A 24,587-nucleotide genomic window follows, 5' to 3' on the forward strand; every position below is an offset into this window, starting at 1 on the left:
CCAGTAGAGGCGCTCTGTCTATTTATTCAAAATGATGTGGGCTGAATCGCAAATGACTCGATTCCTCATGAATGACTCATTTAAACAAATCGATTCATGAACACGACTGTTTAAAGGCAAAGCTATTTTTCAGATAGTGTTTTGCTTGAGCTGTGGATCTTCAAATAACAAATATAGATGAATTACTACAGCTGAACAATGATTGTTAAAGAGATGTATTACCGTAAACATACTTATAAAAAAACTTGTGAATTAATAATGAATAATATAGAACAATTGTAATTATAAGTGCACAAGAAAAGTGTATGATATGCTGTGAAATTTTTGTTTGCTTGCTGCAAAAAATAGACACAATTATAATGATTCACATTATTCAGAATGTGTCTGGTAATACAGTAGTTCTGAGTGTAACTCATATAATAGGTTTAATTTGCTAAGGTTTTTGTATACTGGAAAGTTTCACAATTATTTTGTTTAAAACAAAAAAGAAAGACAGAGAAAACATGGGGAATTATTTTTTTATATCCAATATACATTATTGTATTAAGATAAATAACAAATGTGCAATGGTACAATATGCATGGTATATCTAATTAGATAAAACTATAAAAGATTTAAAAAGCACAATGTATGAGCCTCATGTGTGGAATAAAAGGAATAAAGTGAATTGTAAATAATCTGATTGATAATGGCCTTGTACCGTAGCATCATTTTATGGATTATTTTCTTCTTAATATTCTTTAGTATAACAATTTTACTATATTATATCCCCAGCATGTACAATGACATGCATGATTTATATAAAACAACTTCAGCAATTAAAGCAAATTGAACTGAATCAAAAGAGTCGGTTCGAAGGAGTTGATTCCGATGACCATCTCTAATGCAAATTGCTATTGTGCAACACCATTGTTTTCTCGTTGTACCAACGGCCAGGCCAAAGAACGGAGGAGATACCAGGAGTGTTCACGATATACTCTGGACAAGGTGTCGGAAAAAAGAGACAGCTTTCTAAAAGACAACTTTATATGACTGTTTATCTAAACTCCCCATTTACTTTCGCTCTATGGATTAGGTGACCATTACGCACCATTACACTATAACATTAAAGAAGTGGACAATCAGTGGTGTTCAGAACAGGGAGGTTTTTGTTAAGACTGTGAGAAACGCAGATCGTGAATGTGCCGTTGTTCCCTCCCTCCTCTCTTCTCCTCCACCACCTCTCTCTCTCTCTCTCTCTCTCGCTCACACACACACACACACACACACACTGGAGGTGAAGCGACTCCAAACTCCACAGCGGCGTTAGTAAAGAAGAAGCAGGTGTCCAACATGGCGAACGCGGCCAGCGGAGCTCTCGCAAGTCTCCTGCTTTTATCCACGATTGCGGCGGCTGTTCTCCAAGGTATAGTATCATTATTTCCCATGCATCCCTCTTTTTCTTTTGGCGTTTCCTTTCTTTTGCGGATTGAACACAATCTCAGAGCGGCAAACAAGCAGCGGGGGCGTGAAACACACAGCGCGCACACACACTGCCCGGATGCGCCATATGGATCGTCTTCATGGGGAGCAAAAAAAAAAAAAAGTATTCCTAAAGAGTTCACGAAACAATGTTTTTCTTTCTGCGTGTGATTATTCTGCATGTGGTTTGAGGTTAAATGCGCTGTTTTTTTTTGGGGGGGTTTTGGAGCCTGGATGCATGGTAAAGAAGTGAAAAAAGAGGGAAAGAGTCGTGGCATGGAGTTTCTTCACTTCCTTTCTAATACAACACTGTTGTCTATTCGTTTCGAAGCTTATCTAGATGTGCATATGCGATGCAGGCGTTCGTGGCGAACTGGAATATGCCGATGAGTCAATACTCGCGCTGTGTGATGGATCGGATGATGGATGGCAGATTCGGGGTTCAACGTGTGATGTGGAAATGGAAGCGGTTCCGGCTATGCGGCATGATCGGAACCGATACAACAATGAACCGTTCTGATGGCGCAGTTGATGCCGTGCTTGCTGGCTGGGATAGGGATGGGGATGGAGACCTGTGCGTGGTGAAAATGAATAGTTCTAAATACCAAAGTTATAGTGATAAATATAAATGCACCGATTGAGATGGTGCGTTTGGTTCTTTAGAGAAGCTCCACCGGAATCAGTGGCACGTATGAACTGCCTGTATGAGTTTCCTTGTATATTATAGGAATGCCGATAATTGTTTTACATTTTACCCTCACTTTGCTGGATTTGTTATTTTTGGAGATTTAGTTTTTATCTTGGAGAACTAGATACTACTTTATAGAAGTTCGTGTCCAAGTGCAGCCCCGTGATCATTCGGTTACAGTGAACCATAAAGGCAAATATACGCCTCCTGTTATTGAACTCCTGGGAGGCAAATTGTGCTCTTCGGTCATTCCTGAAAATGAAATATACCTGCATATGATGTGTAACTGAGAGAAAACAGGACGCTGGGACAGAAAGCGATGATGTTGCAGGCTGCTTCGGGTTCTCCAGTAATCGAGTAATCGAGTAGCAGCTCTCTTCCGAGGAGCGCAGCGAGTCTGTGGCATCTTTCCAGAGCGTGGTTGAAATCAATGAGACAGCGTGTGTGTGTGTGTGTGTGTGTGTGTGTGTGTGTTGTGTTGTGAGAAAAAGGAAGAGAAGCCTTTACCTCAGTGCATTATGTCTGTTTTGAACTATTCACGCAAAGCAGCTGAAGAGACAAAACCCGCCAACTCGTGTTCTGTTTAATATAAACACTTGTTTTCCTCAGGACGAACAAAAAAGGGTTAAAACGTCGCCCGTGGTTCATTATTTCACTAACAACACAATACATTTCGCGTTTCCAATCATAGTAGACTAATTCTTCTAAATAAAACCAAACGAAAAGCACCATTATTTGTGTAGTTCTTTCAGGCTAGTCGACCTGTAAGCTAATTGGCTAATGCCTTCGTGTGGCGCGTGCGGTGAAGTACAAGTCACGTGACGCAGCCACTTTCAGCTAGATGTAAGAGTTGTCCCGATTATCGAATATAATCGATTATTAGATATAAAAAAAATAATACTTTTTTTTTGTTAATATATCTCTTTCTGTCATCAATCAGCAACAAGGCCCTGTTAATCTTTACATAGCACAATATTGTTCGTGTCGCGTTCATTTAGCAAAGCGCGTGCAGCTTTTAGGTGTCAGCAGTAATTTCTGATTTTATGAAGACAGTAGGCTATCACAGTTGGAAACAGACATCACAGGCAATTAAAAGACCATTAGTCGGTTTGCTCTCGCTCAGGGTAATCGGCTGTGGAGAGCGAAATAAATGGTTTAATGCATGCACGAATTAAACCTGGCTGATTTCCTCGCAATTTTCACAGGTTTGTTAGCAAAACTCACAGCAGAAGTTAGGATTGGTGAATCAAGATCGTAGTGGAGTTGCTGGGTTAAAAAAAATTAGAATTGCAAATTGACCACGTCACATGCAGCTGAGTTGGCTTTGCACTGGAATTAAGTTGGCTTTGCCCGGGAATTAAGACTTGCGTGGGTAACATGGACCAAAAACTTCCATGCAAATCAGATGCTAAAACCATCACACATGCCTCTCTTAATTAATTGCAAAGGGACTCGGTTACGAGAGATAGAAATGTGCGCAAGTGCAGCACATGGCTGAAATCAGTATTTCTGGTATCTCTTGATTGGATTTTCTCAAAAAATTTAACCTCAAATGCAGCTGTTCCACCAAGATTTTGGTTTGCTTCATGTTAGTTTTGCACACGACCAATCTGCGCAGCAATTTACTACTGGAGATGTAGGACCACCAATTAGCACCAAAAATCACAACATAAACCTCAAGCCACATCGAGTTGTTAATTAATTGCAAAGTGACTCGCAAATGTGTCCCCTGTTACGATGTGACTTATACAAAAGATTTATATTGGTTTGTATATATTTTCAATGTACATTCAGATTTTATTCTGAGAGATTATGAAATTGTTCCTGAAATTATTGTCTGACCGAAATTGTTGAAAGTTTTTTGCACAATAGTAACAGTTTGTTGATTGTTTAATCTCTATTAATTGATATTCGTCTTATTGTTTTGTTTTTATTATTATTATATATTTTTTATTATTATTATTTTTACTATCATGTCTCAGTTATCTAACACTTTGTCTAACTGAAAAATTGTCTAAATCTGATTTTCTTTCTGAACAAATCCTTTACTTCTTTTGTTTAGTCCCCCATGCTGATTTTCGGAAAAATCAATTTGCATATGAAAGAAATAGACCTTCAATGTTCAAAAGCTCTTTTTTTTAACAATAGAGTTCGTTCCCTGTTTCAGGAACAGTCCCAGAATAGTGGTCACTTAGGAATGTGCTGAGATGAGGACACAGAGCCAAGATTAAGAACAGTGTTGGATAAAAGTACAATGTCAATAGGGACTCTACCTCAGGGGTGTTTTGGGGCAGGAAAGCTTTTTTACTTCATGCTAGGCCTAATCTGCAGCTAGGGACCTGCCCCCTGTGTGTGCAGAACTTATTTAAGGCTTGGACATGTTCCTATGGCAAGTCAAATGAAAATAGTTTAAACAGGTTGCCGTTATTAGACTTTTCCTCCCCTTTGAAGTGTGTAGTATTTGTTTTGCTCCACTTAGCTGTCAAACTAATACCTTACAGAGTGAAAATGAAAAATGGCTGGGGGAGCTGCAAATCCACATAAGAATATTTTGGGGATTACAGTTAAAGTCTGCCATGCCTGCCTTGCTTGTGATTGGTTGTGTTACTTAAAAAATATTTAGGCGATGATTTTTTTCCTACTACTATGGCTAAACGTAATAATATTTCCTGAATAAATTGCATTGTCTGCAGTCCATCAGTAATATAATAGTCATAAGGCGCTGTCTTATTGTTTCCATTGGCTTTTGCAACAATATGGTTTCAGCAAATTGTCTTTCTAAAAAAATGCAAAGCTTTATTAAGTAGAAAAGAGAATCAGCTGCACTATTTCTTTAGTATTGGCACTATAGGGCAAAAAAGATAATCAATACTAATAGCGATAGAATAATAGATTTGTGTGGTGGGGAAAAAAGCTTTTTTTTTTTTAAGATTAGATAAGAAATAGGATGATAAGGTCTTAAGCAGATTCTTGTTATTGACCTTTTCTTGTCTATTGTTCTCCTGGAGTAAAGACGCATCTTGGCTAAATGAACACAATATCTAGAATTGAACATTATACTCCAGAGAGTACACGCAGTGACCTTCAGTTCAGATAATGTTTTTTTTTTTCTATCCAAAGAAAATAGCTACAGATGTATTTAAATTGTGGTGCTACTCCGGTTTTGGAATTACTGTTCAGCAATTATAGGAAATACATTTTCCACTAAAGGTTAAAGGTGCATGAGACATGCCTACACAGCGTTAACCAATACTGAAACAGTAAAAAAGTTTTATTGGTACTTTTAGCTCACATTTGAGCCACATTAATAAAACTGTGTCAGTTTCTTAAGTCTCAATCAATGCGTTGCCACCTGTACCGGCCACTTCCTGCCAGATTAGGGAACGTGATGGATCGAGCCTCGGCAAAGTACATTTATTTCAATCAGTGAGCCATTTAAATGGGAAGTCATTTGCACTTCACCTATTTACAAGTACACATGATCAGTCATTACCAGAAATGCACCTTCCCGCTCTTGCTGGAAATTGGAACCATCTTATTAACGGATGGTTTAAATCAGTTCTGCAGGTAGTTAATGAACTGAGGAATTGAATTCTGAAACGCAGCAGCAGGAGAAGCACAGCCACCCACCTAACGTCCCTGCTGGAGAGCAGTTTGAGCATGATGCTGTAGTTTACCATACATCACATAACCGTTCACACTCGCTGACTTCTCATTACAGGCCATTATAAAGGTACATTACATTTATATGCCATATATAAGCTTTTTCTTTTCTAATAAAGTCAGTCGTATTTTACATGGCACTGCAAAACACTTTCAGTAAAGGCCATATGCATAACCTATGAATACATTTGTAACATATTATACTGTATTCCTATACCGCATTGCTGTTGAATACTTGAGTCTGATCAGTCAGAAGGTGTTTCATTGACAGTATTGCTGACTGTTTTTAGAGTTAAACTGTTTGCAATTGCATCCAAGGACATCCTTGCTTCGAACATTGCGGTAGCAGTTTGGGGAAGAACCACATGTGACTGGAAGTCAGGTGTCTCAATACTTTTGTTCATTGTTATAAGCATATCTTTAAAGTACAATGCAGTTTCATAAATCATATCTATAATATCTATGTCATCAATGTTTGTAGTTGACAGATGAAGGTTTGCACACAAGTAAGATATTTTAAAGGCCCTATTCTACCCTGAAAGACTGTAATTCTGTGTAAACTTTTTTCAGTTGGGAAACAAATAAAAGAGGAATAAATAAATAGTATTCAGTTGCGCCTGTGGGTTTGTAAAATAAATTAACATTGGTGTTAACCATTTAGGACCTTCTTTGGACAGGATATGATGAGAGGGTTTAGTTGGAAATGATGCACGGTTAGAAATAAAAAGCACAAAATTAAGTCATGAAGCTAAAGTATTTAATTCAAACTATGCACTGCTCATACAAACATGATTATATGATCATGTGGCAGTGCACTCAGCATGAGCAGAAAAGTCATTTTGCAAATGGATCCATTCATCTTTGAACTGGATAAACATGGATTGCTTAGTTGCTGATAAGCTCCAGTACTCATATCATTTCTTGTAGTACATGAGAAAGTTGGCTATGGAAAAGAATATTTAAGATACACAACAGCTTAAGGTTATGATATAAAAAATTTATAAGGTTATAATACTAAATATCGGCTTTGTTGGTCCAGTGAATTTGTGGGTGATATATATATATATATATATATATGTGTGTGTGTGTGTGTGTGTGTGTGTGTGTGTGTGTGTGTGTGTGTGTGTGTGTGCATTTTGATTTGCAAATCTCATAAACCCATATTTTATTCCAAATATAACAAGGAATGTTTAAACTGAGGAAATTTCAAGGGAAATAAAAGATCCTTTTAAATTGGATTGCTGTACCACATCTTAACAAAGTTGGTACAGGGCACCACGTTGGGGAAAACACTAAAAAAAAAACAGCTGGAGGAGAGTTTTTACAAATAATTAGGTTAATTGACAACAGATCAATAGAATAACTGGGTATAAAAAGAGTTATCTTAGAGAGCCAAAGTCTCTCAGATTGGCAAAGGTTCACCAATCTGTCAAAATTTACCTACAAATAAAACATTTTCAGAATAATGTTGCTTAACATTAAGTTGCAAAAACTTTGAATAGCTCATTATTTACAGTTCATAATTACATTTTCGGAATTGGGATTGCATATAAGTAAGTATATAAAAAAGCTATTGTGTCAGATTGCACTGAAGACTTAAAAATACATCTTAAATATTTCTTTTTTTGTAATAAATCTTTCTTTTTCTTGTAAATCTGGTAATGATCCCATACTGGGCACAAATTACATGTTCTAATAAATTAGATTATATGTTCTGAATATTAAGATAATACACATATGAAATTATGTAAAATGTATTACATATTAAAGTTTTAAATGTTACATTTTTTTATAATAATTATTAGGCATATTGTTATTAATGTTTTTTTTTTAAAAGCTCATGGACAATTTATTTTCTTCTTAATATTTGATATTCTGTAATGTGGATATTCATATAAATAATTTCTGCATGAAAGATTTAGAGCCATTTTTTGAGTAACGTCCTGAATTGCAGGTTGTTTTCTAGATTGCTCGATTATGTTGTGTTTGAATCTGATAATAAAGACTTGGCCCTCGCACAACTAGCAGTGGACATGAGAGAAATGTACAACCAATACCTTGTACTTGATAAATCACTTTTGATAAGAGAAGCTGGAGACAGAAAATAGAATTGCGCTCATGTGGTAGATGATAACACATTTGAGATTCATTTGAATGGAGGTTGTAGGCTCACAATGACTAAAAAGTGATTATCTTTCAGAACGGGATATTAACTTTTTAATATGAGGTGCACACGAGTGTTCTGAATAGATTTCCCCATTTAGCACATCAGGGTTTAGATCAGGTGCATTTTTCCCAGCTTAGTGCTAGTGATATTTAAAGGCTTTTGGCAAAGTATTATTTTTCTACAAAGAAATCAGATATCTGCTCTGTCTGTCCAACCTAGCTTAAATAAAATAAATGCACCTGATAAAGCAAAGTAGGTCATGTTGTCATCTCTCGTGTCTGTCAAAAATGCAGCAATGGCAAACTCACATGGATGATCTTCCCCACTCGTCTAAACAGCACCACAGGAATTCGCTGTTCCAGAAATGTCATCCCTCAGGTCACCAACAGATTAAAAATAGCCACCAAGTTTGACGGCTGAGTACACTGTATGCCCTCGGGGGACATTCGTCTTGTGTTGTGGCGTTATCAGAACCATGTAAGAATTGCATTTACTGATTAGTGAAGCATTAGCCATTTCTGTGAGGCACGCAGACTTGAAAGCAGATCCGGGAATGGAAAACTACTGGCTATCATTTTGAAACCTTCACAGGTTTGTGTGTGGGCTTTTTCTTTTAAAAATATTTTTATTCATGAAAAATTCACTTAAGAATCACAAGGCGTCTTTATGAGGACTTTATGAAACATGTATGAGCATGGAATAACTTATTAATAGAATAGTGTTCGGAATTGAACACAGCAAAGGTTTGATTTTTTATGACTTTTGCTGCTGAAGACAAAATATTCAACAGTGATCTGTGACGTGACCTCGTACTAGGCTGATACACGGTATCTCATATAGTTATCTCTTAGAGATACTTATGCTATGCATTGGGGAATGCATTCATTCATTAATTCTTTTATTCATTCATCTGCTTTACAGCTTTACCCAGTTTATAATGTTGCATCTGAAATTTATTTTGAGAAGACTGCAGGATGAGAGAATGGTACAACGGTTGATAACAGAGCACACACCGTGCACACACACACACTAATTCACATTCTCATTTACACACATGACAATTAAGCATAGCCAGGTCTTCTAGCTGAATAAAATATGTTTACATGAATCTTTCCTCGTACAAGTCCCAGTAAATTCGATTTTACTACAGAAACGATAATGTATTGTGACAAGCATATTAATATGAACCTGCAATTTGTATCAAACTAGATTTGCATTCTATATTTTTCTATGATTAAACAGTTGATCATACTATGTGAACATTTTGTTACAGATTGAGTTCCACTACTTTGGTTTCTCTCATTTCTTTGTTAAATATATTGGCATGTTGATAATAAATGGCCTTAAACTTGTTTTTTTTTTTAACGTGTCACTGCTGTTTTTCAGATGCCTTGTATTGTGCTACAGTTTTTGAAATATTACCCAGCAGTACTTTGAGCAATACCACCGAGGGCCTAACTGAAATTAATGGACAAGGCAAGCTGGAAAAGGAGGTCACGGGTATCTGGCAACCCGTGTATGCGTTTAAGTGTCAAGGGAACGAGCTGCAATGACATGTTTGTGCGATCGCATGGAGTAGGAAGCATTGCTTTTTTTTTTTTTTTTTTTACCTGGAGCTTGGGAACACAAACACTGATTTGTTTCTGCCGCTAAGCTATCGCTGATGATCTGTATTCCTGAAAGTCGAGTGAATGTGACTAAATGACTAAATCACTGGCATTCAGACAAGTGGAAATTCAGTGGACTAATGAAAGGATTTGTTTGAAACGAAGCCTTTTTATCTTAAACAAGTGTCACAAGTGATGCGCGATTGTGCCTGGATGCATTATTTTGCATAAAAGGGCCCCAAGCACTCTTTCCCACTTAGTTCTACTTAGCTCTCTGACAGCCGTACCTTAATGCCAAGGCAACAAATAATCAGCTGTGAAATATAGAAACTGATGATGCGTTATGGAGGCTTCTTCGGTGTTCAGCGGAAAAAAAAATATATATACGCCATAGGCAAATTGTTTTTTTCATCCGAGTTAATCCGGCTGTGTGATGGTTTTGCGTCATGACTGTCTCTGTGGAGACAACATCATGCTGTCAAAGCTCTTCAGGCTTTTGACCTTATTTATGTAAATATGACTACTTCAAGTAGTAGACTTGCTTTCTTATTGTCATGTAATCCTTGTTTATTTTTTACCATTCTGAACAATATGTGCCTTAAAACAATGGAAGATCTTTTTAACCCTTTCCTGCCTGTGCTGGAGCTTTTGAATAGTACAAGTAAAATATATAATATATAATTTAAAGGGCTGTCAGAATGAATGTATCAATAACGCGTTAACACATACATTTAACAGCACAAATTTTTATTAACGCATGATTAATGCAGCAAGCATTTTTGTTTGCCCATTTTTAATATTTAAAAAATAATAAATATACATTTGTGCCAATATGTGCCTTAAAACAATGGAAGATCTCTTTAACCCTTTCCTGCCTGTGCTGGAGCTTTTGAATAGTAGAGGTAAAATATATAATATATAATTTTTTATTAACGCAATGATTAATGCAGCACGCATTTTTGTTTGCCCGTTTTTATATTTAAAATTTTTTATATATATATATATATATATATATATATATATATATATATATATATATATAGGTGAAAGGTAAAATTAAAACCTTCAAGGCAACTCATGTTTACTCATGGCATCCTTTCTTTACTAAGATATAAAAAGGAATAAACTCTTAAAAAAATGGAAAAATATTTTTTCAGCACTAAACATTTGTCTCAAATGAAGCACCAAAATCCGTCGTGATGCACTCATCCGGCAATTAAAACCGTCCGTGTGGAAACATAGCAAAAGTTTTTTGTGAATATTTTTACGAGCTGCCCTGTCATCTGAAAATGTATACAGGCTTGTGTAAGTAAATTGCTCAGTGCCAGGAAGGAGAAGTAATGGGTAACTGGTATTTCTATGTTCTTTTTTCATGTCTAATAGACATGAGCAAGTTAATTAAAAAACATCTTTTTGAAGATTGAACAGATTTTTGAAACATTTCTAATTTCCATGCTCTACATTACTACCTTAGTCCTTAGCTCTGTGTTAAACTGTTATGTGGCTTTATGTTGTTCTATGTTGTTTTATGTAGCACCAGGGTTCTGGAGGAACATTGTCTCATTTCACTGGGTACTGCGTCAGCTCTATAGGGTAAAAATTACAATAAAAGCTTCTTGACTTGACTTTTATGTTGAGTATGGTTTTACTAATAATAACCATACATTTGCATTAAGCATTCATAGTTAAATATGCTAATGTTAATTAAATTACATTTAGAACAGACAAAAATGTGTAATTAAGTCGCAAATAATCACGAGTTAACTCATGGCAATCATGCTATTAATCGTGATTTAACATTTTAATCGATTGACTGCCTTAATAATTTGCTGCCCTAATGCCCAGACAACCCTAACCCCAGACAAATAAGCAGCAACCAGGTCATGAGATGTATTACAAGTCAAAAGGGTCAGTTTTATTTTTCTTATAAAAAAACAAATTGTACAACAGTTGTAAACTTTTTATATAAATAATAAAAAAATTACACAAAACCTCTCTTGTAATTCGATTTTATTTTGCAATAACAAATATAATTTACTTAGTAACTATTTATCAATAGCAACCGTTCCTTTTCATTCAATCCAGCTTTTAGTTGTTCCTCGGAAAATGAGCAAAATTATCTAAATTTAATATATTATAAAACACACACAATTTTGATTAGTTAACAGAACATAGAGAATAAGTAGAAAGTTTATTACAGAAAATGTATTTAGTGTAAAACTATATTATAAAGATACAAAAAAATCTCAAATTTTATACCTTCATTATTCTCATGGAGTAACTTAATTGCGGAAATAATGTAAGTTAAAAAGCTAGAATTTCTTTGGGAAAGGATTTTTTCAATCATGCCTAAACAATGCATTAACATTTATTACAGTAAATAGCATATGTGTGCAGCATTTACTGTACATCTATGACATGTAGAAATGTGTAGTGACAATAAATGCATTTGTAATTTGTATACATTAAATAATATCCCTACTGGAAAAACACATTACAATTACTATTTTAATTAGAATTTGGTTTAGTGGTTAGTATGGGATAGTAATTTATTGTATTCTATTACTCGCGTCATTAAGGCCCAATTGAACACTTTTGATCACATATTACCGTCTACTGGATACCATTAGGGACCATTAGGACATTAATAAGCATCCAGATCTTTTTTGTTTTTAATGATAATGTTTTAAAAGTGTACACAAACATACTATTTACCTACTACATAATGAGAATAGTTTTACTGGTTAACAACCAATGGAATGGTATTTGTAGTGAAATACATTAGAATTTCTATTAGGGTTTTTCCAGATGATACAATAAAATCAGTAGGTAATGCACACAAATAAAACAAATAACAGTAAAAAGTGACCAAGCAATTATTTAGTTAGAAATCCTTTCCCATTTATACGTAGGAGGTAAAATTCAGCATCTGAATAAATTTGTCCTGTTATATCTTTCTTTTTGGCCCCCAACTGTGCTGAGACCAGACATATTTGGGCTTCAGACATGAGCTGGGGTGCATGAGCCATCTGGATTTCTTTTTTTTTTTTTTTTTTCCAGGTCAGGCGGCATTACCCCAGCACAGTAACAAGACAGAAGCCACAGATAGGATGGCTCTGCTTTCTGGGTCAAGTAAAGAGGAAATTGCTGTAGCATTGCGGGATTAAAGTTCAGGACACTGTGTGTGAAAGCCATGCAGAATGAACATAAAGCATAGAGGTGAATGAGCAGAAAAAAATGAAATGAATTTCAGATGATATATCCGGATATATCTGCAGCGGGTATTGTAGTGTATTTCTAAAGTTACGCCATATCACAGAACATGTTTGTGTAGGGCTGAGATTTCGAGAGTCGCACAATGAGCAGTCGTAGGGGAAAAATGTTGGATGGTTTAAAATGTTTAAAAAATTGCTCAAAACCAAAATCCACATCAATTATTTTTTTTAATATATACATGTTATTCAGTATTTAAACTAACAAACTAATTGTAATCAACCTTTTAGTCTTAGTCAACAAAGAGTGAATGTGTTTATTTTTTCACATGACAAGATACATCTGATTAACAAAGTGCTTCTTAGTCACATTGACTGAGTACACTTTCAATACTGAAATAACTAATAATCAGAAGGAATCAATCCATATGCAGTGTAGCAGAAAAAGACAAGTAAACATATGGTCAGAGAAGAAATGCGCTAAAATCGATAGAAATTGATCCCTAACATTAGCCAATTAGCTAGATTCAGCAAAGCTTACAAAATCTCAATAATTGGGTTAAAATTACTCGACTGGGCTTCTACAACATTCATCAACCCACTTTGTGCTCATTTGATTTCATTCTTTTTTCTGTCTTAACCTATTAGCAAGCAACGAAGCGACCATTAATGTTACTAAGTATGTGTGTGGCATAGAGCAAAATGCTACAAGACAGCAGCTTGACAAGGAAAATTATTCATTTGTTTGTTTTAAGTTTTATGCAGTACAATCTGCATTAAGCCCCCACAATCAGCTTGAATGAGTCAGACTTTCTTTCTTCAGCTCCTCACACTTAGGTGCCAGAAATAACTAGCTTAGAAAATGGAATTAAAACTTGCAACTAGGGTTAGAACCGATCTGATCCCTTAAATGTGTATCGAGAAATTATGACGTAAAAGCGTGGAAAGCAGTAGCACAAATCATTGGTGCTTCAGATGTGTTTACTTAGCTAGTAGAGTCGCTAATCTGCCAACAAAGCTCATTTTCACACTGATTATTTACATTTAAATTGTGTTCAACTAATTAGCTTTAGAAGCTGCATATAACTATTACTGTTTCTCATCAGAACAAAAAAGAAATGCTTAACACAAACCTAATTACAAGTGAGATTAGTGGCTTGTCACTTGCTAATGTGAATGTAGGGTTACATATCAAACTGCTAAGAATGAGCAGAGAATAAGAGAATTAGCAATGTGTCTACATTTAACTCACTGACTTTATAAAGAATTATGAAGTGACTTTTTTTATGTGTATTGTCCTTAAATAAATAAAAACCAAAAGACTGAAGCATTTGCATAAAATAAAGATTACAATCTTATTATAAGGAGAAGTTGTGCCAAAGTGAGTCTGATTTGGTATTAGCTGTAATGCTGTTAGCTAGTTTTTCATTATTGGATTAACAGAGAGCATGTGTGCGTATGTGAGTGTGCACATGCATGTTTTTGTGTGTGTGTGTGTGTGTGTGTGTGTGTGTGTGTAGTATGGATTCAACATAATAGCGAGGTTCTGTGATCAATTGATTAGGAAAGTTTTTGGTTGACTAGTAAGAAAAAAAGGCTTTGTTTATTCCTGAGGTAATTGTGCTTTATGGGAAACTGTGTTGGTGAGACTGTCAGTCAGCTCTTTGCTCTATGTGACCTCGAATATTATATATTTTATACTTGTTCTTCAGTTAATTGGTCTAAGTTTTTCTTTTCCGTCTTTTTCTTTCTGCTGCCTTGCTACTGTTTACTTTTGGAAACCCCTCAAGAGTGATGAGGAAATCTTTATGGTACTGCAGAACTCTATAGCAGAACGCAGTATCAGAACATGTAACAAGTAGAGTCCTTGGACAAGGGGAATGTATATTACACAAAAGCCTTGGAGAGCACTGTTGTTCAACCATATAATTGCACATTGTTCAAATCATGATTTAACTCTCTGCTCTTTACTTTCTAAGAAACATTAATGATCGTATCACTAAACAATATTTGTTCAAAGCTTAAAAAATGTATAAATATCAAAACTTTTTTGTTTGTTTTCTTTTTAATATTTCAAAATTGTCAGGAATTCCTAAAAGGCTTATGCACCATTATTTGGTTGTTCAGATTGGGAAGGTTCTCTGCAGAACTCCCAACAGTGTTTGTCTATTAGATAATATCAGCCCTCGTAGAAAGCAATAATGTTTTGCACTATGACTTTGAAGAACATGTTTTCGTTCTGCTGTACTTGAACATAGCAAGATTAACAATTTGAGCTCTATGCTGTCTAATAATCTTTATTTATCTGGATATTTGAGAACTCTTGAAGAACCTTGTAATTTGAAACTCCCCAAGAACCTTTTAATCCAATTACCCGACAACCCTTTAAGGATGTGTTGCATGGGGAGCTCTGTAAGGGGCTGTAAATATATTGTAAGTATTATACCAAGACTGTTTAATTGTACATTGTACATATCAAGAATGGCAGTAGAGCTCCGTACTCTCTAGAAACCTTCAATTATTAACCAAAAACCCTTTAATCTTTTAGGGTTCATTCACTAAGAAAATACAACTATTATATTATTCAAGGACCCTTTTTTCTCCACATTTTGCTAAACTTGGTTTTTGTTGTTTATGATTCTCTGTAGGAATTTACTTCATACTTAACAGTAGTATGTGTTCTACTGCATACTTGTACATACTGTAGCTAGAATACAAAAAAAGCTTTCTACTCCCTAACCATATTATTATTAACCTGTTAGCGTTCGCCACCACATTTGTGACTGTTGTGGGAATGTTAACAGTTCCTGATAAAAGTGGGCTACATACACAATTTAAATATCTTTGAAAAGAAGACACTTTGAGCTTTACTGTCCATTATTCAAAGTTGATATTGCTGAAAAAGATCATAAGTTAAAGAAAGTTATAAGCGATGAAGTACAGTGAATATCCCTCTAAGAACATTCTTTAATTGTTTATTGAGACTGTTTATCTAAATTAGAAATGTTAAGAAAATTCAGTTGTTTATTTGCAAAGAACCTTTACCAGTTTATCAGAACCTTTACCTTTAACACTTAAAAAGGTTTTCCGAGATTTGACAGTCTCTAAAGTCTATCAATCGCTCAATTACCCAAGAAACCTTTAAGAATTTGTAGAAATTGACCAAGGTTCTGGTTGTCCTTGTAATGTTCTGTGCAGAACTGTATACATTGTACTGCAAACTTATACATAGAAAACATATACATATACAAAATCTTTTATTATCTAATTACTCAAGAATCGTTTAAGAATTTTTACTGTTTTTGTTCTTTAAACCCCGCAGTTGTTCTAACAGCATCCCCACAGTGAATTTTGAGCAATATAACCTATTCATTTGTGAGAGCACAACTAGCATTTAACCATAAGTGAAGTCTCAGCGCCTCAGTCTTTCTTTTTCTTTCTTACCCAACCATCTTTAACCTTTTCACTCTGTGTTGTAAGCACAAAGCCTGAGCCCGAGACTGAGCCGGCAGGTAGACTGAATCTCCTGACAGATCCCTAAAATACTTCCTACCTCTCACAGCAATCCCTCTTAAATTTATCTTGAAAAAAATAACTTTTTTTTTTTTTTCGATTGGCTGTGTCATCCCTGTTTCATGGTACACTGAAGATCGAGAAACACACAGCAGGATTGAAAGTGAAAAGACTTAATTTTACCCCTCTACTTTCAAGATCTAAAGCTTTGACTTAGATTTTCTTTTTTGGACAAAGATTTGCAGTAGTACCATTGTGTGTATGAAGAAGTATATTCCCATGTTCACAGAATTGGAAGTCCAACTTTTTGACTCCTGATAAAGAGGCTCAAGATGGAAGTGTCCAATCACCCAGGTTTCCACAGCAACCAAAAACCCTAGCAGGCTTTGTGGCATCACCAAAAGTGCCATGCAGCTCACCGTCCATGATGTATATGTCTATTTCCAGTTTCAGAATGGCTCCCCTGCCGTTATATCAGTCACACTAATAGATAATTCATGCTCCGATGCTCTCGTCTGCCCAGCCGCAATCGCAAGAGAGCAGATGCCCAACCTTTCCTAGCCTGTAGAGAGGCCTTTTCCATATAAATATATATATATATATATATATATATATATATATATATATATATATATATATATATATATGTATTTTTAATCAAACTTTCAGAGCTGCGATGCAATCAAGATTCTTGGAAACAAGGATATCATGGTGCAGCTTGTATTTTGAGAATAATCAACTGTGAAAGGGCTTGTAATTTTTTCCTTTTTTTTTTCATCAAGTAACAGGGCTGGATTAGAGAAACCCATCACATTCAGAGAGTTACAAGAGCACAGGTTCTTATTTCAAAATAGTTTGTTTATCGGATGAGTGTTCCAGGTTTTTCTATTTTTTGTTTGCATCGTAACCCCATTTATTTCAAAAAGAGTAAAACACAATTAGAACACTTAGTATTTGTGCCTCACTGCTTCAGTGGCATGTGCCCACATCATTGTGCTTCTATTTGGACATAATTGGTGTAATTAAATCTAATGACTTCCTTTTATAATGCTGCAGCTCTATAAGCGGCATGATAAAGTGCTAAGAGTGCTGTGTCCACAGTGAGGCTAATGGGACGTGATTGGAGTTCATATCGGTGTTGGCTAAGCAGTGGTCGTGCCATCGTGCTAGGAATGCCACCGTTGTGCTTGAGGGAATCCAAAATTTTACACCTTGTGTTGATAATTGACCTCATGAGAGGATGTTTCCATTAAAGACCAGCGCTAGGCATCTCACACACAGCTAGGTACACAAAGGATGCTGCTACATGCAGTCCTCTATACTGTTTATGCAGCATGTTTGTAGAGGCAGCGAGAGGGCGAGCTGATGTGGCGATATAAAGCCATCCGATGCAAACAGTGGCAGGCTATTACTCTTCTACGCTGTTTGCTGCATACTGCTGTATTATCAGCAAATACCTCCTCCAAAAGCATAGCGTGCCTCAGCAGTCCTCATGATCAGGGCTGTTAAACATGGATAAATATATTTTAAAGGTTCATGGCAAACAGGAAATCCTGTCAGCAGCACCATAATTAGATGTGATTCCACTCTAAATGCAGCTGTTAGGTAAGGAATAAAACACAACAGGGTGTGCTGTTACAGGAAAATAATCAATGGCCGGGTGGTGTCAAAACCGGTTACTGTTATTGCCCCACAGTTGATTGTTCTCCAATAATAGCTTTTATATAATATATAACAGCAGTTTACCACCAACAAATATACATATATATATATATATATATATATATATATATATATATATATATATATATATATATATATATATACTGTATATACTGTATATACACACACACACACAGTAATCCCCCGCTTTACCACAGTTCGAATCTCAAGACCCCGGTTTATCGCGGAATTGCATTTGTTACTACTTTGTTTAGCTGATTTCCCGGTTACTTGCGAAAAGCACGATTGACCAAAAAACGTATAGGAAAATGTTTTTATTGAGATTTATGTTGAAATTATGAAATTTATTAATAAAAATATTAGTAAAACGATGAAGTAAAACGTTAATACAGTATAGTACTGTATACACATGCTGGACACTATCTGAGCCAAACAAGTTAATCTTAGTCTCATCACACCACAGGACATGGTTCCAGTTATTCATGCTATTGGACAGGTTGTCTTCAGCAAACTGTTTGCCTGTTTTTGTGAACCAGCTTCAGAAAAGGCTTCCTTCTGGGATGACGGCCATACGAACTGAATTGTTGCAGTGTGCGGTGTATGGTCTGAGCACTAACAAGCGGACTTTCCACTTCTACAACCTCTAAACCAATGCTGGCAGCACTCATGTGTCTGTTTTTAAGGCAGATTCTGCACCTGACGCACAGCAAGAGGCATCAACTTCTTTGAGGAACCCTTGCAAGGCCTGTTCTGAGTGAAACCTGTTTTGGAAAACAGGTTCTTCTTATAGCCTAGGTTATCTTTGTGAAGAGCAACAATTTTAATTCTTAAATCCTCAGTGTGTTCTTAGCTATTAGGTGCCATGTTGAACATCCAGTGGTCAGTATTAGAGAATTGTACTCAAAGCACCTAATTTTACCTGCTCTAATACAAGATGCAAAAATCGCAAAAGTTCTGTCAAGCAGTGTGTATATATATATATATATATATATATATATATATATATATATATATATATATATATATATATATATATATATATATATATATACCAGCTTCTGCTTTAATTAGATAGAAAGATAGATGAATGGATGGATGGATGGATTGATTGTTTGATTGATAGATAGAGTAGGTAGACAGAAAGACAGACAGATAGACTGTGCCATGTTAACACCACCTTCATCATTAAACCTTTCAAAGGTTTTTTGTTTGAGTTAAATTCTCAAGTGTGTACTTGGCCTCTGATTTGAACAAAGCACTGACACTGGAAACTCCTAATTGTATTTCATTATGAAGCTGCTTTGTGGCAATGTCCATTGCTGCAGTTATTTTCATAGTGGCTGCTAAAGAAAATCACACCTATTGACCAATAAAAATTGAGATTTACATCACTGTGGTGTAAAATAATGTAAAAAAAAAAGATTGAAATTATTCCCGAATGAGAAGTGAAAATGGCATTTTGATGTTAATGGTAATGTTATTTCGAAAACACCAAAATTCAATGGTCTTGTGCTTGAGAAGTCTCTCCAGGAAGCCCAAAATGAATACCCAGCTAATGTTCTGCAGTTTGTGCCAACTTATAAAGTACATTAAAGCTTTACTTTTTTTTTTTGTCCAGTACATCAGTGTTGCGATGATATGCATTCACACTAAAAATGATTTTATGGATCATTAAAGTCAACCACTTAGCACACTCTTTGTTAATTGTTATATAATGCTAAATAATGCATGCTGCTTATGAATTCTTAGCAGATGGAGACTGGGGAGAGGAACAACAGTGCAGGAAAAGGAAATAGAAGGCAGAAAGTAAGACCTGTTTTCAGATTCATCTGAGGCAAAGTTTTATAGATTTGAGAGATTGTGAGGTAACGAGCAAATTAGCCCAGCCTACTTGGTGCATGTCTTCTCTCCAGTTGAAATCCACTGAAGAAACGGAAATCAGATTTTTTCCTTGGGATTAGTGAAGCATGTTGCTAAGTGATATTAATGAGGGCCTGGGTAATGTAGTGGCTCAGGCAAAGGGGCATGTTTTCCTTTAACAGATAGGAAATAAAGTGTCTAAGACTTAGGATGTATTACTTGTAAAACTTTCTAAAGTCTTAGCAACGCTTTTGAACTCCATAGGACATTTCACTGAGATGTCTCAGAGAAATATGTTGTAAAATGTTGAAAATGTTTGTATGATACCCAGAGGTATGAAATAATACATTTATTGGTTAGCTTCTGAAGTGAAAAAGAAAGCTGTCTAGTAGTGTATTGTGCTTGCCTGGAAACCTTATTGACAAGAATAAAACCAAAATGGAAGCTAAGGTAATGTAATTATGTTTGACTAAGGAATTAGTACAGATTAAGATACAGAAATAATAACACAGTCTATCGTGGTTGCTCTGTAGACTAAGACTTAGCAAGGCCTTGGCTATGAGGTATGGTGTTCTTTCTTCACTTCACAGGTGAAAGCCATTATTCGATTCGGGCTTGGTCGTCTTGGCTTAAAGAGACTATTTTGCATTGTTTTGATTAAAGTTGTAAGACAATCCACATCAACCTTAAGGTTACACTGTACTCCGAATTTACCCACTATAAGCTCCGCCCACTCTGAAAGGGATGAACTCTGGGTAAGTACATGTTGACATTGGAAATCACGAATAATTAATGCTTTGTGCTGCATGCCGAGGCCACACAATCAACATTAGCGTAATTAGAAAGCCATCATCGGGCCTCTAATGAGTATTTCATAATTGTCGAAAGTAATGACCTTTTGGAGTGCTGTCATGGTCACCATAAACAGAATGGATAAAGCTGTTTGGTGGTTGTTCTTATATTTTCTGCCTTTGTCATTTTTTATTTATTTATGTGTCCTTGCTGTCTTTAAATGCAAACTTGAAAAGAGCATATTCTCTTTATTCTTGGAAATAATTACCTACTTTTTGTTCCGAGAGAGGATTTGCAATGAGAAATGATTTGTTCTGGCTAATAGATGTTTCCAATATTGTGTATGTGTGTTTGTGTTCGTGTATGTACAGATAATGTAGAACCACATATTAAAGCTGTAATGGTTTTAGCATTACCCCATGTAGTTTCTTATATTTAGGAAAGATATTAGGAAATACTGGTATTTATTAAAGATTTTTTTTTCTAGGTAATTGCCCTGAGAAAGCACGGAAGCATCTTTCATGCTTATCTCTTTGCCCTTTAGCCAGAAGCAGACGAATTGTTTGTGTAGGGATAGATTTCCACAGTAGTTTAACTTCAGCCGTGCTTTCTGCATGGGCCGGTGTAAAAGTGTGTTCAAAGCACCTGGGGGGCTCAGGGACGTTGCAGGAGATTAAAGGTTGTACGGTGTAAAAGAACCCAATCGATGCTTTCTTCCTGCCAAGACATTGACCACCTATCGATCTGTAGGCAACAGCAAGGCTAGTGATGCAACAGCTCTCTTGTAACAGATACCCTGGCTGTCACACCTAACTTTGGTGAACTTGAAAAGCTCAGAAAACTCTATTAGAGCTTCACACAGGATTTTTTTATTTTTATTTAGATTTTTTTTTTTTACCTCTATTAGTTAAGCAGTATTTAGACAAATGAGCATCTCATGTTTGCCATATGCATGACAAGTATGCTTCACCATCAATGAGATGTTGGAGAGCTGTAATTTTATGGAAAGCTCCTCATTAAATCAAATATCTGATGATCCGTGCGCTTTGATGCTCATTGTTTACAGCTGTAATTTTACAGACGCAATAACGAAAGGCGATCACGTCCACTTCGCCCTGCTTCCGTCTAAATCCCTCTTAGCAGTAGGGCCACAAAAGCCCACACGCCGAATACAGAGCGTCTGATATTTACCCACAAACATGGCACACAGCGTCGACCCACGTTGTCATCATCCCCTGCCTTTCCCCATGAGCCAGGGCAGGTGCTAATCAGCATGCTAATTGTAACACTGTGTTGTTGCGTGATTGGCCGAGATGAAAGGCAGGCTGTATGGCGAAGAAGCCAGAAGAGGGGGGACAAGGTCCAGCGGGGAGGCCGCGGCTGCTCTGTCTCATCATGACGTCTGGCATTTGCGCTCATTACCGTGATTATGTCTTCCAGCTCTCAGTATTCAAAGCGCCACAGAGCAGCACGCGAGCTCACAACCGCCAGCATACGCTTTAGCACAGATTGTATGACGATTGGCTCTTCAGAACATCTCTAATCCAGGTCTTACTTTTTTCTTGCTCTTATATAGCTTTTTTATTAATGCAGCCCACTGTAAAATGAGCTCCAGGCATCGTGAAGGTGTTGTTCTCACTTTAAATGCATTACTGGAGGACGTTTTAATCAAACTTGCCAGATTATTTTGACATAAAAAAGAAAGGAGCTTAGCAAACGTATAGCATAATCTTCACACTAATTTGCTTTTCTGTTCACACTTGCATGACATCACAAGTTTAGTGGATTGCCGGGTTCTTTTTTCTCTTTCTTTTCTATACTACATCCATTTACTTCTATTGTAGGGTTTGAAATGGCCCATGTATAATCGAATACATAGTGTAGAGTATCGGGCATTCAGGAAACGTGACAATTGAGAAGCCGCAGTGATTTCCCAGGCAAGTTTATACCTTCACAGTGGCTGGGATAAAAAGTAGGGGGACAACAGGAAGAATCGACATGTAAGGAAGTTTTGTAATCTTAGAATACCTCATACCTCACCATTGTGTGTGGCTTTATGGTTCTTACATGGTTCGTATACAATAGTCATACACTTCAATTTGTTCCTCTGTTCAAACATAAAAAAGTTCTATGTGGAACCACACAGCAGGCTTCTTCACTTTCAGAAAGGCTTTTAACATAAACACTTCTCTAGAAGCAAAGATTTCTCTGTACATAAGCAGGCCCTGAGAAATCCTTTTTTTTTGTTGCATGTAAAACTCTCCTACAAATTGTTAGTCAAGTTACCTGTATGTATATTTATTCATTTTCACCACCAGATGAATCACACTGAAATAGAACTCAGGAAAGGTCCCAACCAAGATGCTAGCCTATGCCTCTTGCTTATGTTATCATAATGACCAGATTTTGGATTCTGTAGGCTTTACACCAAGGACAATTTCTAAGCAATGGATATGCAACAGAAATACTTGAGAAAAAAGGAAGTGTTTCAGAAATTGCTGATCTCCGAGGAAAAATTATTTAAGCAGTGGTTCTATTGCTGGAAAATTGCCTTGTGAATAAGAAAAGTAAAAGGAGAGTGAGCTGTTTGGTTTAAGATGACAGGAAGGCTATAATAACTTAAATGACTACTATGTACAACCATGGTTTAACAGAATAGTATCTCAAAACACATGGCACTTTTGAACTGATCCAATACAGAGGCTGCGATAATGATATGTTGTTTAAGACAACCCCACAAACTAGGTTTAGGAATAATTTCAGAACACATTAATTATGAATTTGTCTTGGTTAATGTATTATAATCAATATACTTACAGCATACAATATAAAACACACACAGTATTTCCTGTGGTAATTAAGATTTTGACCGAAGTCAAATCGTGTTGAATTAGAAATCCAGAAAAGAAATGGCTATGAGTAAACTACTTTTTTTTAAATATTTAATTGAAATGATGTAAACAGTGTTTAATATCAACTGTAAGAATAAATATATCCATTTAGTGTCTCATTACAATTTGAAACTGAACAAAGGAAATACTTAAATAGAAAGATTTAGGTCATGGATTTGATTGTGTTTATAAAATTGTTTCATTATTTCATTAACAGTAATAAGCATGCTGTAATTAAATATCAATGCAGGAGGTAAACACAATATCCTAACCAGTTCTTTGCATTTTTTTTAAATAGGTTATTGTTATCAAAAAGGAAGTAATGGCTTAGGGAAAAATTTAAAGCAGGAATGTAACATGTTACATACAGTATTTGGTGTGCAAAGGATGATCAATGTACATACACTATATGGAACAAAGTATTTAAACAACTGAGTTCTCCAGACATATCATTTTCCTCCTCCAAAGTTGTGGCACACAACTGTCATTGGATTCTGTAGTATTACATTTTTCCATTCATTTGAAATTGGGACCCAAACCTGTTTCAGCATGAAAATGCCCTGGTGCACAAAGCAAACTCCATGAAGATATTTCTTCTATCGGTTTGGAGTGGAAGATTGTGAGTCTTCTGCTATAGAGCTCTGACCTCAACCCTTCTATACACCTTTTGGATGAATTGGAATGCTGACTGTACCCCAGACCTGCTCAACTTACATTTGTACCTATCTTTACTAAAGCCCTTATGGCTGAATGGGCACAAATCTTCACAAGCACACTCCAAAAGCTAGTGAAACATCTTTCCAGAAGGTGGTTATTCTAACCTTAATTGCGGACTGTAGGCGGAGTGGAATATTCAGAAAGCACATGCATGTGTCCAGAAGCTTTTGTCCATAAGGTGTTATTCCTTTTGCAACAAGAATGTGCAATGTAACAAACACTAGACACAGTGTTTGCAAGAGCAATTTTATTCTTCACTAATAAACAACATCACTTTATTCATCTAAATTTGGATCATCATGACTGAGTTCATGGCACTTTCCCTGCCCTTTT

At 36.0% G+C, this 24,587-nt stretch overlaps 1 protein-coding gene across 12 annotated transcripts in view; it reads left to right on the forward strand.

Moving 5' to 3' along the window:
* Positions 1–1,225: 1,225 nt before the first annotated feature.
* Positions 1,226–24,587, forward strand: part of cadm1a (cell adhesion molecule 1a) — a 327,578-nt gene continuing 304,216 nt past the window's right edge. For 5 of the 12 annotated variants that reach the window (XM_046867342.1, XM_046867344.1, XM_046867347.1 and 2 more), the window contains exon 1: positions 1,229–1,405. In XM_046867342.1, coding sequence (XP_046723298.1) covers positions 1,333–1,405 — 73 coding nt within the window. In that variant the 5' untranslated portion in view covers positions 1,229–1,332. Of the gene's footprint in view, positions 1,406–24,587 lie in introns of all 12 variants that reach the window. The other 7 variants (XM_046867346.1, XM_046867349.1, XM_046867352.1 and 4 more) reach the window with 4 other exon arrangements.

Source organism: Silurus meridionalis, chromosome 15 (genome assembly GCF_014805685.1).
Source record: "Silurus meridionalis isolate SWU-2019-XX chromosome 15, ASM1480568v1, whole genome shotgun sequence".
In the NCBI taxonomy this organism is placed as follows: Eukaryota; Metazoa; Chordata; class Actinopteri; order Siluriformes; family Siluridae; genus Silurus; species Silurus meridionalis.